Source organism: Nilaparvata lugens, chromosome 12, assembly GCF_014356525.2.
Source record: "Nilaparvata lugens isolate BPH chromosome 12, ASM1435652v1, whole genome shotgun sequence".
Taxonomy (NCBI): domain Eukaryota; kingdom Metazoa; phylum Arthropoda; class Insecta; order Hemiptera; family Delphacidae; genus Nilaparvata; species Nilaparvata lugens.
The window spans coordinates 24,138,900-24,156,520 of NC_052515.1; the positions used below are offsets into that span (position 1 = coordinate 24,138,900).

At 33.3% G+C, this 17,621-nt stretch overlaps 1 protein-coding gene across 6 annotated transcripts in view; it reads left to right on the forward strand.

The window, feature by feature from the left end:
- The window catches only part of LOC111054711 (transmembrane protein 165), a 58,321-nt gene that overhangs the window by 10,374 nt on the left and 30,326 nt on the right, over window positions 1-17,621 (forward strand). For all 6 annotated transcript variants that reach the window (XM_039439241.1, XM_039439246.1, XM_039439242.1 and 3 more), the window contains exon 2: window positions 5,538-5,733. In XM_039439241.1, the coding sequence (XP_039295175.1) occupies window positions 5,538-5,733 (196 nt within the window). The remainder of the gene's footprint in view (window positions 1-5,537; window positions 5,734-17,621) is intronic.

A 17,621-nucleotide genomic window follows, 5' to 3' on the forward strand; every position in this document is an offset into this window, starting at 1 on the left:
TATTGTCGTTTTTAGTCTTTCGAAAATTGACTGGCTATTTACTGTCAAAAAATTGTCAGTTTATATTGTTTATTGTTGAAAAACTACATTATTCGTATAGTGAGATCTACGTTATGATGGCAGTGGAGAAAGGTAGGAGAAAAACGTTGCCGATCCTCTGTCTTGTCAATGCCTTCTAAAGACGGTAGCTGAAACAGGTTTATTGATGTAATATTAACTAGGTACTGTTCATTCTCGTTTAAAATAACCAATTATATTTTATTAAGTAAGAAATTGTATTTTTAAATAATTCTATAATGAATTTTCATAATTTAGATGAGATAATTTGTTCATTAATTATTAATTCTACATTGTTAAAAGACAATCTGATAACAGAGCAAAGCAAGAAAGAGATAGTTCTATCCGCTTTGTTGAATGATAGACAAGGATAGCAATACCATTGCTAATCAAACACTGCCATTATAACGTGGACCTCACTAAAGAAAAACATTTTTCAACTACTCCTCAGGTTCTCGACGTCAATGTTATTCCAACAAACCGCTAAATGAATAGATGAACGCAATTACATTTTAATCTCGTTAAAACTCTGTTATTGAATTATTGATAGAACAGCTGATTCATGAGGAATTCCAATAATGCACTGGACATAATATGACTTGTGATTGTCAATAAATGAAATAAGAAATACTGCGATCTGCTTTCAGTGAATTATTTTGGTAACTCACATTAGCAAACCATAGATTCATACAAAAATATTCTTGTTTATGTGCAAAATTCATTGTAGAAACGAATAAAAATGTTGTATTTTGGTCATATCCACATACATTTCATTGAATTATGAAACGGAAATACTCTGCTTACATTATTTACAGCATGACGGAAATTATTTAGTAGAATACTAAGGAATAAACCACCTTTTGAATAATCCATACTTAGGTCTTCAACAGTTCTGTTCACTTCAAATAACGTTCACCTATTTTTATATCTATTTGAAGGCGAGGTAGATGTAAGGATACCTACCTCCTGAACTTCTCCTCCAATAAAAGGCATACAAATATCAATAGTCATTGTTAGAATAACTATTTGTAACAAGACTAAGGCCCGGTTGTACAAAAGCCGGTTTAATTTTAACTGCGATTAAATTCACGAGAACCAATCAGAGAAGGCCTTTTAGATAAGACGGCTTCTTTGATTGGTTCTCGTGGAATTAATCACGATTAATATTTAACCGGCTTTTGTGCAACCGGAACTGGCTATATAACATTGTATGTAGCTATTTTTAGTTACTAGTCCAGTGAACAGTGGTTTGCAAATTTACATTTAATTTGTATGAATAATGTATCAGTTGATGTCCACCTGTGCTGCCCTTTAGCAATTGTAATATCACGTGAGGTGGGAAAGAAGGTGAAACGAAAAAGAAGAAGAAGAATCCTAACGGAGGGTCAGGATACGCCCTTATCTCGTAGTGAGTGTCCGATCCACATCGTAATATTATTGAGAAAAATGGCGGATAATCACTAAAAAACAATGTTTTTCACGGTTTTCTCGGAAACGGCTCTAATGATTTTCTTCAAATCTATACCATGGAAGCTATTTATTAGCCTATCAACTGACATGAGTCTTATTTCTGGGAAAATTTCAGGAGCTCCGTAATATTATTGAAAAATGGCGGATAATCACTAAAAAACAATGTTTTTCACGGTTTTCTCGGAAACGGCTCTAATGATTTTCTTCAAATCTATACCATGGATAGCTATTTATTAGCCCTATCAACTGACATGAGTCTTATTTCTGGGAAAATTTCAGGAGCTCCGTAATATTATTGAGAAAAATGGCGGATAATCACTAAAAAACAATGTTTTTCACGGTTTTCTCGGAAACGGCTCTAATGATTTTCTTCAAATCTATGCCATGGATAGCTATTTATTAGCCCTATCAACTGACATGAGTCTCATTTCTGGGAAAATTTCAGGAGCTCCGTAATATTATTGAGAAAAATAGCGGATAATCACTAAAAAAACATGTGTTTCACGATTTTCTCAAAAATGACTTGAACGATTTTTTTCAAATTCATACCCTGTATAGTTATTTATCGGCTCTATTAACTGGAATGAGTCTCCTTCCTGAGAAACTAATGGGGGGTCCACCCCATCCTTGAGAAATGGACTTTGTAGCCTCCTTCTCGGGCATGAGGTAGGTAGGTAGAGCAGTTCATAAAAAGAACACATAGTCGAGATATTTTATCTGTAGAACAGCTGTTTTGACGACTTCTAAAAAATATCGAATTTCACAATTTACACAAAGGAAAAAGTACTCTGAAACAACTAACTATACACATAATATACATAAGTCTGATCGTAGTTTCAAATATGTTGCCGCCAATCGTCATTATGTTATTCCCCTAGATCATTCTCGTTTAAGAATGAGGCATAAAGTCCAATGAGCAAGGAAAGTTGTGTGAGTGAACCACACCAGATTTTTTAGAATACATGTTTACTTCAGAAAGTCTAAAATATTAACTATATTATGCTGTTAGTGTAGAATAGTACATAGTATATTAACAAGTATTGTAGCAAACATAGTATATCATTATAAATGGAATTCATAGTATATCTATTTGTAATTGATGATGTGTTTGTTTTTTGAAGTGTGAATGAATTGTTATTTTGATGAGTGATAGTGATAGTTTGATGAGAACCTAGACCTTGATTTGGACTGTAGTATAAAATTTGAAAAGGGACAGTTTGGGCACAAGCCTGTTGTGCCTCCTCATATAACTGTAAAAATAATTTTACGGCTAAGAAAATGAATAAATAAATATAAACTATATATTCAATGTTTCGTTACAAGTTTTCTATGCTTTTATACTCCAGAGCGAAGCTCGGCCCACCTATATCTAATTATTAATTCTACAATGTTAAAAGACAATCTGGCAACAGAACAAAGCGAGAAAGAGATAGTGCTATCCGCTTTGTTGAATGATAGACAAGGATAGCATTACCATTGCTAATCAAACACTGCCATTATAACCTGGACCTCACTAAAGAAAAACATTTTTCAACTACTCCTCAGGTTCTCGACGTCAATGTTATTCCAACAAACCGCTAAATGAATAGATGAACGCAATTACATTTTAATCTCGTTAAAACTCGGTTATTGAATTATTGATAGAACTGATTCATGAGGAATTCCAACAATGCACTGAACATAATATGACTTGTGATTGTCAATAAATGAAATGAGAAATACTGCGATCTGCTTTCAGTGAATTATTTTGGTAACTCACATTAGCAAACCATAGACTCATACAAAAATATTCTTGTTTATGTGCAAAATTCATTGTAGAAACAAATAAAAATGTTGTATTTTGGTCATATCTACATTAATTTTATTTCATTTATTGATAATAATTAAGATTGTCTTAATGGTAAGATAATTTATTGAATTATGAAACGGAAATACTCTGCTTACATTATTTACAGCACGACGAAAATTATTTAGTAGAATACTAAGGAATAAACCACCTTTTGAATAATCCATATTTAGGTCTTCAACAGTTCTGTTCACTTCAAATCACGTTTACCTATTTTTATATCTATTTGAAGGCGAGGTAGATGTAAGGATACCTACCTCCTGAACTTCTCCAATAAAAGGCATACAAATATCAATATCATTGTCATTATTGGAATAACTATTTGTAACAAGACTAAGGCCCGGTTGTACAAAAGCCGGTTAAATATTAATCGTGATTAAATTCACGAGAACCAATCAGAGAAGGCCTTTTAGATAAGACGGCTTCTCTGATTGGTTCTCGTGAAATTAATCACGATTATATTTAACCGGCTTTTGTGCAACCGGAACTGGCTATATAACATTGTATGTAGCTATTTTAGTTACTAGTCCAGTGAACAGTGGTTTGCAAATTTACATTTAATTTGTATGAATAATGTATCAGTTGATGTCCACCTGTGCTGCCCTTTAGATATTGTAATATCACGTGAGGTGGGAAAGAAGGTGAAACGAAAAAGAAGAAGAAGAATCCTAACGGAGGGTCAGGATACGCCCTTATCTCGTAGTGAGCTCAATTTGTCCGATCCACATCGCAATATTATAGCGAATTGCAAAATGTGGAATAGAGCAACATGTCTTGGACTTTCTTATAAACTTTCTCAAGTCCCATTGTACTAAAAGTTTCAATAATTTTTTGCCAAACTTTCAATTTGCATCGAAGAAGAGCAGCGCTCATTTACCTTTTTTTATGATTTGATATCTTGAAAACTCAGGGAAAAAGTAATAGAAAATCTCATTACAATATTATACAGGAATGGTAAAGTAAATTCGTATGGATTTTGTTGGTGGGGAGTCCTTTGCGGGATGGTCCCACCGCCTGAATATATAATTTAACCCTTCAATGGACCTTACGATTGTCATATTTCAGCCGGGACCGACAGTTTAACGTGCCCATCCGATAACACGGGAGTGATCTGGAATGGTGTCTAGCCACCACGAGGTATCTATGAATGAATCTTGGTGAATTTCGTCCACGTTGAAGGATCAATTAACGGTCTTATTATGTGGTGTGAATGAAAATGAATCGCCCATGTTTAACAGCATAATGATATCAGCTTTGCTAATACACACAGCAGCAGACAGACGGTGAAAAAATCAAAAGTCTGTATACAGTGGTGAGTTGACATATGCAGACGGACGGACATTTGTATGCGTTGCAACATTCGAACACCTAAGGAGGAATTTTCCCTTCGTCTGTCTGCATACTTCCGTCTGTTGATGATGTGTGGTTTTGCTTTGAAACTTGCACGGATACATAGTAAAATATATAGAGCAACCTCATCAACACAAAACAGTAGTAGGCCTATTGCCAACATCAACAAAAATACACCTATATAGCCGGGGTCATGCAGCGTTTCGATCCTTGTCCGATAATATAGTGTGTTTGTCTTTTCGGTCTCAACATTTTATAGTTTTTTTAAAGTTTGGAATTTTCCTATCATTTGTAATTAATTTTATTCAATTTAGAAGTATTTTTTTATTTGAAAATTATTTTTGTGTGTTTTGAATTGTAAATTGAGTGTGTAATTGAAGAATTTTGAAGAGACACATAACGTAGCTACATCTGGTATTTTGTATAAATTAGAATTGGAACCAATTTGGGCGTAAGCCTATGATACTTTTGCGTAAGTTGTGTAATTCTGAATGATAGAATAAATAAATAACATTTCTCTTGGCTCCAGGGGTGGTGGTAGGACAAATCATATGTCGGACATGTGTGGCATGCATCATTCTAGGCTGTTGTCATCCGTAATCGGATCGGAGTGGGATCGGAACGCTGCATGATAGGTGTGTTCCCAGAATCGAAGAGGATTGGATTGAAAGCCTGTATTTGTCAATATAATGGCTTCTACTACGATTTTCTTTGCCGGCATATTGCTGATAATAATTATTGTTATTGATCTACTCTCGTACAATCCTGTTCGATTTTGTTTTGTTAATTTCATTGATTGTTTTGTGTGTTTTAGACAAGCGGTGTGACTCCTGTGGTGGATCCATTGCAACAGTTCTTGCATGGCTTCATAGCTTCGCTGTCGGTTATCATAGTGTCGGAGATCGGCGACAAAACGTTCTTCATAGCCGCCATTATGGCAATGAAGCACTCGCGTCTCACCGTCTTTGCCGGCGCTATTTCCGCGCTCGCCTTCATGACCGTGCTCAGTGGTGAGTCAGCAAATTTTGTCCCAAAAATAATAAGAAGATGGAAGAAATCATATTAGAATCAAATGAAGATGAAAAACACATATTAGACTGACCACAAACAAACTATAGGACACACCACTACCTCCGTAAACAAAGCCATAGTTTATTCTGGTGACGTCAGCACAGGTAGGGCTCCTACACCAATAAAAATTTGTTGATTTCAGCTGATCTATATCAGCTAGTGTTTGTATTGGTGTAGGAGCCCTACCTGTGCTGACGTTACCATCAACCACCTGTCTTGCACTATGGCTTTGTTTACGGAGGTAGTGCACACCCCATGCCTGTTTTGTAATCAGCGAGAAGCATCTAACAAAAAACAGCAGCTTCTAACATAACATAAGCCATCTATAACAATGAATAAATCACTGGAAAATTAAAAATTTTAACGATACAAAAATAATTCAACCTCAAATAGAGCAGCAAATAAAAAATAAGGACAAAAAATCTAACCTCAAAAAATGTTGTTTGAAGACTTTCACTGTAATGACACAACAATGTTTGACGACATGTGTGTACAAACATGATCATCATGCATGTCCTGTCGTTAGTGGTCAGCCTTAGGTACCGTACCGATTGTAGAATCATATAACGCGCCGGTGTAATAATGAAGAGGACCCAAGTTCGAATCTCGACCGGGGCAAAAGTTTTTGACCACAGCACAATCACATTAGATATGGCCACCTTGTCTTTCGGAGGAGACGATAAGCCGTCGGTCCCGAATACCTAAAAAGTAGTCGTCATCTCCCATCATCATCATCCCTCTCACTCATTACCCACGCACAAGCCTAAGAGCTTATGTGGGCATCATCACCCGCAGTATATTATTATTATTAGCCAATATTATTAGAATTAAAAAAATATGAAATAATCATATTAGGTAAACCAGTACTACATTACTTCAAATCATGGAATCATTTCTATTGTCGAGAAAATTGGATGAATCCAACATAGCATTGCAAAAGCAAGCCGAAAACACCAAGAAATTGAGTGGGGAGAACACCCAAAAATCTCTTGGAAATATTTATTTATTTATAATTTTTACAAAGTAGCACTGATTGGGAGAGAAAAACTAAGGATAATCCTTGTACCATTTTCTCCCAAATTTAGATAAAACTTTAAAAGTCCGAGATAGGGTTATGGTTTCACTTTTCTAAAATTTAGTCCATTTTCACTGAAAAAATCTGGTGTGGTACACTCACACAACTTTCCTTGCTCATATTTGAAACTACGATCAGACTTTTGTATATGTGTATATATAATTGTTTTCAGAGTACTTTTTCCTTTGTGTAAATTGTGAAATTCAATGATTTTTTTTAGTCGTCATTTTTTTAAAGTCGTCTAAACAGCTGTTCTACAGATGAAATATCTCGACTATGTGTTCTTTTTATGAACTGCTCTACCTACCTACCTCATGCATGACAAGGGGGTTACAAAGTCCATTTCTCAAGGATGGGGTGGACCCCTCATTATTTTCCCAGAAAGGAGACTCATGCCAGTTAATAGAGCTGATAAATAACTATACAGAGTATGAATTTGAAAAAATCGGTCAAGTTATTTTGAGAAAATCGTGAAAAACATGTTTTTTAGTAATTATCCGCCATTTTTCTCAAGTATATTACGGAGCTCCTGCAATTTTCTCAGAAATGAGACTCATGTCAGTTGATAGGGCTTATAAATAGCTATCCATGGTATGGGTTTAAAGAAAATCGTTAGAGCCGTTTTCGAGAAAACCGTGAATAACATGGTTTTTTAGTAATTATCCGCCATTTTTAATTCAATTTTATTGACTTTCTTATTGTCAGATCCTCATGGTATAAGGACCTTAAGTTTAAAATTTCAAGTCAATCGGTTGATTAGGAATGGAGTTATCGTGTTCACAGACATACACACATACACACACACACACACCACACACACACACCACACACACACACACACCACACACACACACACACACACACACACACACACCACACACACACACACACAACACACACAACACACACACCAACACCCAAAAATCATGTTTTTGGTCTCAGGGGATTTTGAAACGTATAGAAAACTTGAAATTAGGGTACCTTAATTTTTTTGGAAAGCAATACTTTCCTTACCTATGGTAGTAGGGCAGGAAAGTAAAAACAACGAAAACTAAGAATTTTAAATTTTGATGGTTAAAAACAGAATAAAAAACAAAAATAACACACTCAAATCACCATTAATTTGGAACATTTTTGCGTAATTTGACAAAATTTAGAGCCAGAAATATATCTGCCATTACCTCATAATGGCTTACAATGGCTACAATGAATACCGAGCTGCAGTGTGAGATTCACGTTTCAAAGTCAGTGGAACTGATAGGACAGCAGAGTTGCCAATTTTCTGTTACCACATTCTTCAATAATTATTGTAGATAGCTGTGATTTAAATCATCCCGGTATATCTGATTGTTGGTTCTTGTTTACATTGTTCAATTATGCCTCAAATATATTAATAATCTTCTGTGAATTTATCCTCTTATCGTCCTTATGTATCCATACTATTAACTGTGAACTTACTCATTTAACAAAACAGAAATCATAGACGATTTGTAATAGCGTTCTCGAAAATGGCTCTTAATGATTTCATTCCCTCAATGATATCTCCTAATAAATTATGATTAGTTCAAAAATACTCTTGGAAGACAATATATCATAATTCAACATTAAACTTCTGACAGTGCTTTGTAGTTCATGGATTTGAATCTTGATTTTTTTGTTCAAACTGAGAAAATTCTTTCGCACCCACAAGTCACAATAATTAAGATTATGATTAGAAAATAATTATGATTAGTTTAAAAATACTCTTGGAAGACAATATATTATAATTCAACATTGACAGTGCTTTGTAGTTCATGGATTTGAATCTTGATTTTTTTGTTCAAACTGAGAAAATTCTTTCGCACCCACAAGTCACAATAATTAAGAAATGCCTAACTAACACAGACATTATCTTATCTATCTCATAAGAAACTGTTGGCGTGTGAGTTATTTTATTATCGAGCTCTACCACAGATTCAAGTAACCCACTCGACACTTTTGTGTGAGTTTACTTTGTTATCAGAAATTAAATAAATCTGGTTCGACAATCAATTTCGAAAAACGTGACTAACTGTCATGCGTTCAATTTTATAGTGAAACCACGTGGTATACTAGGCCCTCAGTCGTTAAGTATAATTTAATCATGCGAGGATAATAGATTTTATTTTATTAGTTCAGAATTGGTACTGAACAGTTAGTACAGTGTTTAGTGTACTTTTCAATCAGTTGATCAAAAAAAAAAAATGTAACTGAGTTACACTGCAATAAAATTGTGTCTCAATGACGTATGAAGTAACTGTTATTTTTATTCAGCGTATGGCAAATACACAACACAGATATCACAAAATTTTTAAACATACAGTAAATAGAAAATCTATTAATAAAACGAATAAAAATATCTTAGTCAATTTTACAGTCACTTTGTCCTGGAATTATAACTGTATTATAACTTGTAACTGTTATATATGTCTATTATATAGACAAATTACAAGATTTTAGATACAAAAAATGACAGAAATTAGAGAGGCAAATACAGACTTTAATCAGACAGAAAAATGAGACAAGCAAATCCACTTATTGATGGAATATATCATATCATCTTTATTTTAGTCTGAGGAATTCAAGTTTCAGGGATGTAAAAATCAGGAGTCCTCTCTCTCTAATGGCGATGTGTCTAGACTTGCATGTTGGTAATGGGCGAGGATAGTATATAAAATATAGTATATATTATATATACTATATACTGTATACTATCCTTGGGTTGTAGGTGTGTATTGATCAAGTCCAGTACATTTTCTATCCTTGAGTAATGATTAGTTACGAACAGACCTACGATATCAGGCGAGCTCCGAAATCACTCGTCAAAATGGTATTAGCAGAGAAAACGGATACTAAGATTGTTTATTCTATGGTATCAGTATTATTGAAACGAGATTTCAATTTCTGATTGTGATTCATTATTTTCGGTTGCAATTGGCATTTATTTATTGCAATAAATATTGATATACAGAATAGGAGTCCTGTACTTGTATATATCAATGTACAAGAGTTTATTCAAACCAATGTAGAATAGATTTGGGCCAAGCCAAACAAATGTAGAATAGATTTGGGCGAAGCCAAACCAATGTAGAATAGATTTGGGCCAAGCCAAACCAATGTAGAATAGATTTGGGCCAAGCCAAACAAATGTAGAATAGATTTGGGCCAAGCAAAACCAATGTAGAATAGATTTGGGCCAAACCTGTTGTTTGTTGTTTCATGTGATCTGTATTGTATCCATAAATAAATAAATATTATTTGAAGATTGATATAAAATTGTAATAAAAAACAAACAAAGTTATTAACTTGTTTGTTTCTATGAAATGAAAAAAATGTGTAGTATTCTAAAAGGAATTCTAACAGCTTAAACAATATTTCTGTGTTCAACGAACAATGCTCTATCAGCAAAAGTAAAGTAATTAAATTAATCATTGGAGAGCTTGGGAATTTTATCAGTGAAAATTGTTTTCTCATAACGGTAAGTCAAAGGGTCAAGTGTAAGTGAGGGCCGGCTGTGCCCTAACTTCGCCCTCCTAGGTTTTAAATCAAGGCAGCTATTTATTTCAATTCAAAGTTTTATATTTTCGGACGAAACAGGCCCCACGTGATTGTCATCACGTCCTGATTTATCAGTTTTATACAAATATAACGATCTGTATTCCTCTAATAACAAGTATTGAAGATATCAGTTAGTAAACTATTGACTGCTCTATTATTTTTCCAGTGCATAAAATATTTACTTGATGTAAACTACTGTGTTCAAAATAACAAATTAATCATGGCTATGATAGAACAGGTAGTGGCACAGTTGCAGTTGCACTGTAGGACTGAATATAATAATTATTATTCAGTGAAAATATGTGACCGATGAACTGTTGAAGGGGATATTAGGCGTTTTTCAGGCGTTTTCAGAGTCAGCAGGGCAGGAAGCTCTCTGATTGGATTGCCGCCTGAAAAAGTGTGAAAAACACCTAATATTTCATTTCATTTATTTATCGTCACATTACATCAATTTTTGAGTAACTCTCATTCGACTGGTGACATGTCAATACTAGAACAAAATTATATTTAAAAGACTCAGTTCTAACTTCTTGAAAGTAAATTAAATAAATACACTCTATGATGTATCTCATTAAATTCACATGGAAATGAAAGTCACAAAAAGTTAAGTTACACTCTACAGCCCCTTTCCACAAATTAAAATTCGGCAGCAGAGTATAGGGCTTTCTCTACTAGCATTTTTCTGACTGTTAGTTTGAATTTGTTTATTGAATCTAGATTTCTGATGGCTGCAGGTAATTTATTAAAATAACGTATTCCAGAGTAGAATGGAGTTTTTTCTAGAGATGTGTGCCTATGTACTGGAAAAGCAATGAGACTACTATTACGTGTATTATACCCGTGATTATCTGTGCAGAATTGAAATTTATCTAAATTCTGTTCAACAAAAACCAACAATTGATAGATAAAAATAGATGGCAGCGTTAGAATGTTTAGGTTTTTGTAAGAATCTCTTGATCTCAATCCACAAATGACTCATACTATTTTTTTCTGGATTATAAAAATTATGGTTCTTATAAAAATTCTGATTAAAAAAATATGGTTCACCCTAAGGCTAGGCACACACCAGTTGTCTTAATAAGCAAGTCTTACATGTCTTACAAGTCTCAACATGTCTTGATAAGCAACTATGTGAAGTATTGTGACTAAACATGTCTTGTCTTGTCTTGACTAACTGGTGTGTGCCTAGCCTAAGTGTATTTCAGAAAAACACAACAAAAGTAATGATCTATGTGGAATAAATGTCGTCTTCTGTAATAGAGCTTCCAATAATTATTATTTTGTCATCATGAATAATGAAATACAAATTTCATGTCATGTTGAAAGACAAATAAATAATTCCAACAGAATGTTTGACAACATTTCTTTGTGTTTATTCATTACGGAAAAATACCACTTCACTCACAATACAACTATAAAACTATTTTGTCATTGATTGAAAAATAATCCACAGCTATTGATTCATAGAGTACTTTTCTTATCTCCATGATGATTTTTAGAGAACAAGATATTATTTTCTCATAGGACATTAGTCCTACTGATAAATCTAACATAAAATAGAAAATAATAAGTAATTAAAACTATGATTCAATTTTTAACTGACATACTGAAATATCAACAGATCTTAAATAGCTGCACATTTATTGTTCTTCAATAATACTTTAATACTGAATATTATGATTTTTCTAATTAGACAATCTAATTACAAGTCTAATTAGAGTGTAGTGTCGTAAAAAATAGTTCAAAACTAATTATTAACTTGCAGTTCGTCATGGATAGTGAAATAGATGAGAATTATTAATCTATAATGATTACTTTTAAAAAGCTTATTCTGTTGTGGAAAAATTACAACTTTCAGATGAGTAATATAATATGAGTGAGCTTACCCTCCTCCTTCAGAGAAATAACTTCAGGAAGTCCTGTCAAGTTCTTCCCACCAATAAATTCCATACGAATATTTATTATTGTGAAAAATTCCGCTAAATTAGATAAACAGATTTTCTCAGTATTTAGTTATTAGAGAAATCTCAGTTTTTTATCAAATTATATCTACTAGTTTCTCACTAACCATTAGTACAATCATAGAGAAAAAATAGCTTAAGTAGATATCCCATGGTATAGGGCGTTTATGTCGCAACTTTTACTGTTATTTCAAGCTGATAGTCCACGTAATTCTTTCCTGTGAAGCTTTATGACACTGGTAGTCTCTCATATTGTGCCGTTCATACACTCATACAATAATCAACAGTAATCGGCTTGAGATAACAGTTAAAGTTGCGACATAAACGCCCTATACCATGGAATATCTACTTATGCTATCGTTTCTCTATGGTACAATCCACATAAATATAACCAATAAAGATTTCTATAAAAATTATCAAAGTGAAATCCATCGTCTCATTTCTAATTTCCTCCATAAACTCCGACATTCAAACTGTCTCATATAATTGATGGTAGTGAACAAAAATTATTGATTATAAAAATGGCATAGATCTAATTTCCTTACAGCAATAAATTCTTTTGGAGTCAATGGGAAAATGGAAATAATCAATCACAATTGCAGAGTATGATTTCTTCTACTATAATTCTCAATTTCCTTTTCAAGACTAATACCTATTACCCAGCTATCTAAACTAATAAACTATCCTCTTTGAACTATTAACGCTAATTGGTTGTAAAACTCATTCTAACCTTGAATTAAATTATGACTGGGAGTAAATCGTTAGGTATTTTCTGACTGGGAAATTTTGATCTAATAAATGAATTGATTTGGCTTGATGTGTATCACTGTATGGATGGTTGCATTTTTGACAGGGCCATTGCTTATGACCTCTCTGGCCACTAAATAGAAAATAGGCAATTTCGTCCGTAAAATGGATTTCTCCAATCCAGTGGTTATTTAATGCTAAATATCGGGGCACCGATCTTCGCTCGTCATTTATTTATTGATAAACAGAACACAATTTTCAAAATGATTGGGGAAGGACTAATAGGCACAGCCCAAAACTGTTTCTTCCCCGAATTTTGATTTATACACTATAAATATGTGGTTAGAAAGTAGGTTATGTTCCATACACTAGAATTAAGGTCCAATTTTCAGTCCAAACATTTGAAAACAGAAAAGTTCTAATTTAGATTGTTTACAAACCAATTTTAATAACAAAATAACACTCACTAATCACTTAAAACTGTAAAATAATGATTAACTTTGAAAATTATGATATACTCTAATTTAGAATGATATTCCATGTCATGTCAACAAATCAGTTTATTTTGATCAAGTCGATTAAAATCTCTAGATTGATATTTCTTGTGAGATAAGCTGATTGATTGCAAATAGTTGAATAGCTGAACATAATTTTGTCTCTTTCCCACATCTTCTGTTATCGACAGACGACGAAATTATCATCTGTTTTTCCAATGATGAATAATTATTATCCTTTTCATGACCTTCAGCGAGTTTTCCCAGGGATGAAACCTAGTGCAATCGAATTTTTATATCATAAACCTACTATGTTCCAAATTTCGTGAAAATCGTTGGAGCCGTTTTCGAGATCCGTTGGACATATATAACTACATAACTACATAACTACATAACCACATAACCATATAACCATATACAGAAATTGCTCGCTTAATAATAATAGGATTTGCCTCCAATACCTCTATATTTCCAAATTCAATTAAAATTCATATTTATCTGAAATATTTCTATACTCTCAACATATTCAGCAATATCTCTATACATCTCTAGATTCTCCATCCCAATTAATCTGAAATATGTGACGAATTAGCTTAATTTCCTTACAACAAATAAATTCTTTTGAAATTGAAAACTTTTGCTCTCATGTGAGTTAGCCAGGATAACGAGAGTTTCTGATATTCAGTTGCAATTTCTGAGCTGATTTGATTATCTCTATATTTATTGGCAATTGAACTGGTCTTATCTTGGAAAATTTGACGTAGTGCCAATTCGCTGTATAGAATGCTAGTTTCGCCAGATGATATTGAATGAAGATTAGAGTAATTTACATGCAACAACTGGAAATTATTCAGAAACGTGTTTGGTTCCAATGGTAAAGTTGAGAAAAGATAGTAAAAAATGGATGAAAAGCACATAATTCTATGACCTTGGGTAATCTGGAATCAAGAAAATTATCTCAAAATAGTATCCACTCATATGCAGCTCAAAGATAGTGAAATATTGAGAGGAAAATTGGATCATGATTTGTAATAATTTTATCAAGTCAAGATAAGTAAATTTTCATTGTTCCATAGTCTCCACATCTTCTTCACTGCTTTTTATCACTCATATAATTGAAGTATAAACCAGATTATTTTTTGAACTTGCTTTCAAATATAAAAATTAGGGTACTTTAGATAGTTGCGTATTAGGGAGATTCACGTTATAAAGTCAGCATATGATTAACATTGGTTAGCTATCCTTGTCTGTCATTTGACAAAGCAGACAGCTTTATCCTTTTCTAACTTCTCAAGCTAAGAAGAATGTTATGAACTACCAGAATATTCAATCTCAATCATAAAGATAAATCTAAAAGATAATCTAAATCACGAAAAGATAGCCTATATCTTCTTGGTGAATATAGTATATTTGAGTTATAATCCTATTATATTGAGCGAGCAATTTCTGTATATGGTTATCTGGTTATGTATGTCCAACGGATCTCGAAAACAGCTCTAACGATTTTCACGAAATTGGGAACATAGTAGGTTTATGATATAAAAATTCGATTGCACTTGGTCTCATCCATGGGAAAACTCGCTGAAGGACATGAAAAGGATAATAATTATTCATCCTTGGAAAAACAGATGATAATTCAAGTGAGTGAGAGAGTGCATGTGTGTGGGACCAGGACTTCCTATATAACGGACCTGCGCCTACAAAAAAATGGCCGCCGTATGTGGTGGCCGGCATTGATATTTTAAACGGGAACTAGACGAACTGAGATTTTGACAATCTGAAACGCTCTCTAACAGCTGATTAGTGATTTTTTCAGTAGGAATTTCTATAAGACCTATACGGGGGCATTTTTTTATAGGCTCAGGTAGTATATAGGAAGTCCTGATGGGACTGAGATAAAATTATGACTCAGCTGTTGAACTTTTCGAAGCTCGGTCCCCCGATATTATTTTGATAATTATTCACAAAAATCAACTATTTATATATATATCAGATATACCGGGATGACTTGAATCATAGCTATCTACTATAGAAGACGGTGGGAAAAGAAAACTGGCAGAATGCCTTCCTATCATTTTCACTGTCTTTATAACGTGAATTTCACTATAGTTATTTTTCTTTTAGAAGATCAAGCTATGTTGTTGAGGTGGCTTCAAGGAAATGATTTTCATGTATTCTTTGAAGGACCAAAGGCGGTGAAAAAGTGGCAACAATGTCTTCCTATCATGTTCATTGACTTTATAACGCTAATCTCACTATAGTTAATTTTGTTATTTTGTTTGGGAGATCAAGCTATGCTGTTGTGAGGACTTCAAGGAAGTGATTCCTCATCTATTGACTATAAATGATTCCATGAAATGCGGTCTACAAAGAAATACCATGAATTGCTTTGTGAAAAAGCCTCAACCATATGAGGAAAAGATGTCATATTGATCTAATACCCAGTCCACAACTCTTTCGAGGCTTCCAGGTTCAATTTATTGCTGAATTTTTTCTCTCCTAGTACTTCTTCCTTCTTTGTTGCACTTATTGATTGGTGTAACTGATGGTACCTATTGTGATGACTCCCCATTGTTGAACCATTCAAGCTTCTTATTGTCATTGTATTGATTAAGTCTGTCAACGAGGAAGAGTGCATTGGTTAATGTTTGTGTAAAATACAGGACTTGATAGAAATGTGTTGATTATTTTACACTTCATATTTTATAGAATATGGTTTTCCTTATTAATTTGTCTCGTGAATAGACGTTCTTATTCTACCTGGCTTTGTTGAATGATTATTATTCTTTGAATATTTTTCCTCTAACTATTCTCCTCTAATAATTATTTGAAATATTCCTTCTCTTCTCTACCTATTCTACCTATTTGTCATTCCTTGATTGTAATTGACTACAAAATCTTCGTTCTTATTCTTTTCTATCCTTTTCACTATTTTTTCCTCTTGTATGGCAAAATTTTAAATATTGACTTTAATTGACTACAAGTTCTTCGATCTTATTATTTTCTATCCTTTTCACTATTTTTCCTCTTGTATGGCAAAGTTTGAAATAATATTTGAAAAATTGAAAATTATTTGTCATTGAATTTAGGTCCGTATTACATTGGGCCACCAGTGGGATACCAAGTGTCTGAGCAACTCTTGAGGCATTTAATGCTTTAGTTTATTAGTTGGCCATTTTAGTTTCTAGTTGTTTTGGCCATTTTAGTTTCTAATTGTTTTGCATTCATTACACTAGGGTCGCCAGCCAGGAGACCTGATTCTGGTATCCAGCTTGATTCACACAAGGTCTAATAATAATTATTTACTAATAATAATAATTAATTACTGGTGGCTCTCTGGTATCCCTATGGTGACTCAGCGTGGTGGCCCAATGTAATGCGGGTCATAGAGTTGTTGGGTTCATTAATGCTTCGACGATTCAACATTTGTATGAGACAAAGAATTATTATTGAATTTTGTGCAGATGAGCTCAGCTAGTGTTTATGTAATGATGGATTAATTGATTGATTAGCTGTCTTTATTTAAGACCTAGGAGGGCGAAGTTAGGGCGCAGCCGGTCCTCTCTTAAGCTGTGTTTACACCAAAGCTATTAACAAAATGTTAATAACTTAATCCTTATAGATTCTATTAGATTGAACATAACTTATCATACACATTTTGAATAATATTGTTGATGTAATATTCTTTTAGTCATTAAATGATTAGAAATATTGATCATTTTTTCCAAGCTATTGAAAATGTTGAGTTCAATGATCTTGCCATTGTCTAAGGCTAGTTACACACAAATCGAGTTTTGGGCGTACGATTTTTTGCCGTTCTTCCTAAATTCTATTAGATTGAACAGATGATGTCAAACATGTTTTTGACATGAAAATGGCATGAATGTCCGAAACATGTTGTGATAAAATAATTGAAAAGGGTACTGAGATTTGTATTTCTATTTATATTAGAAGTAGCTCTAAAGAAGAAA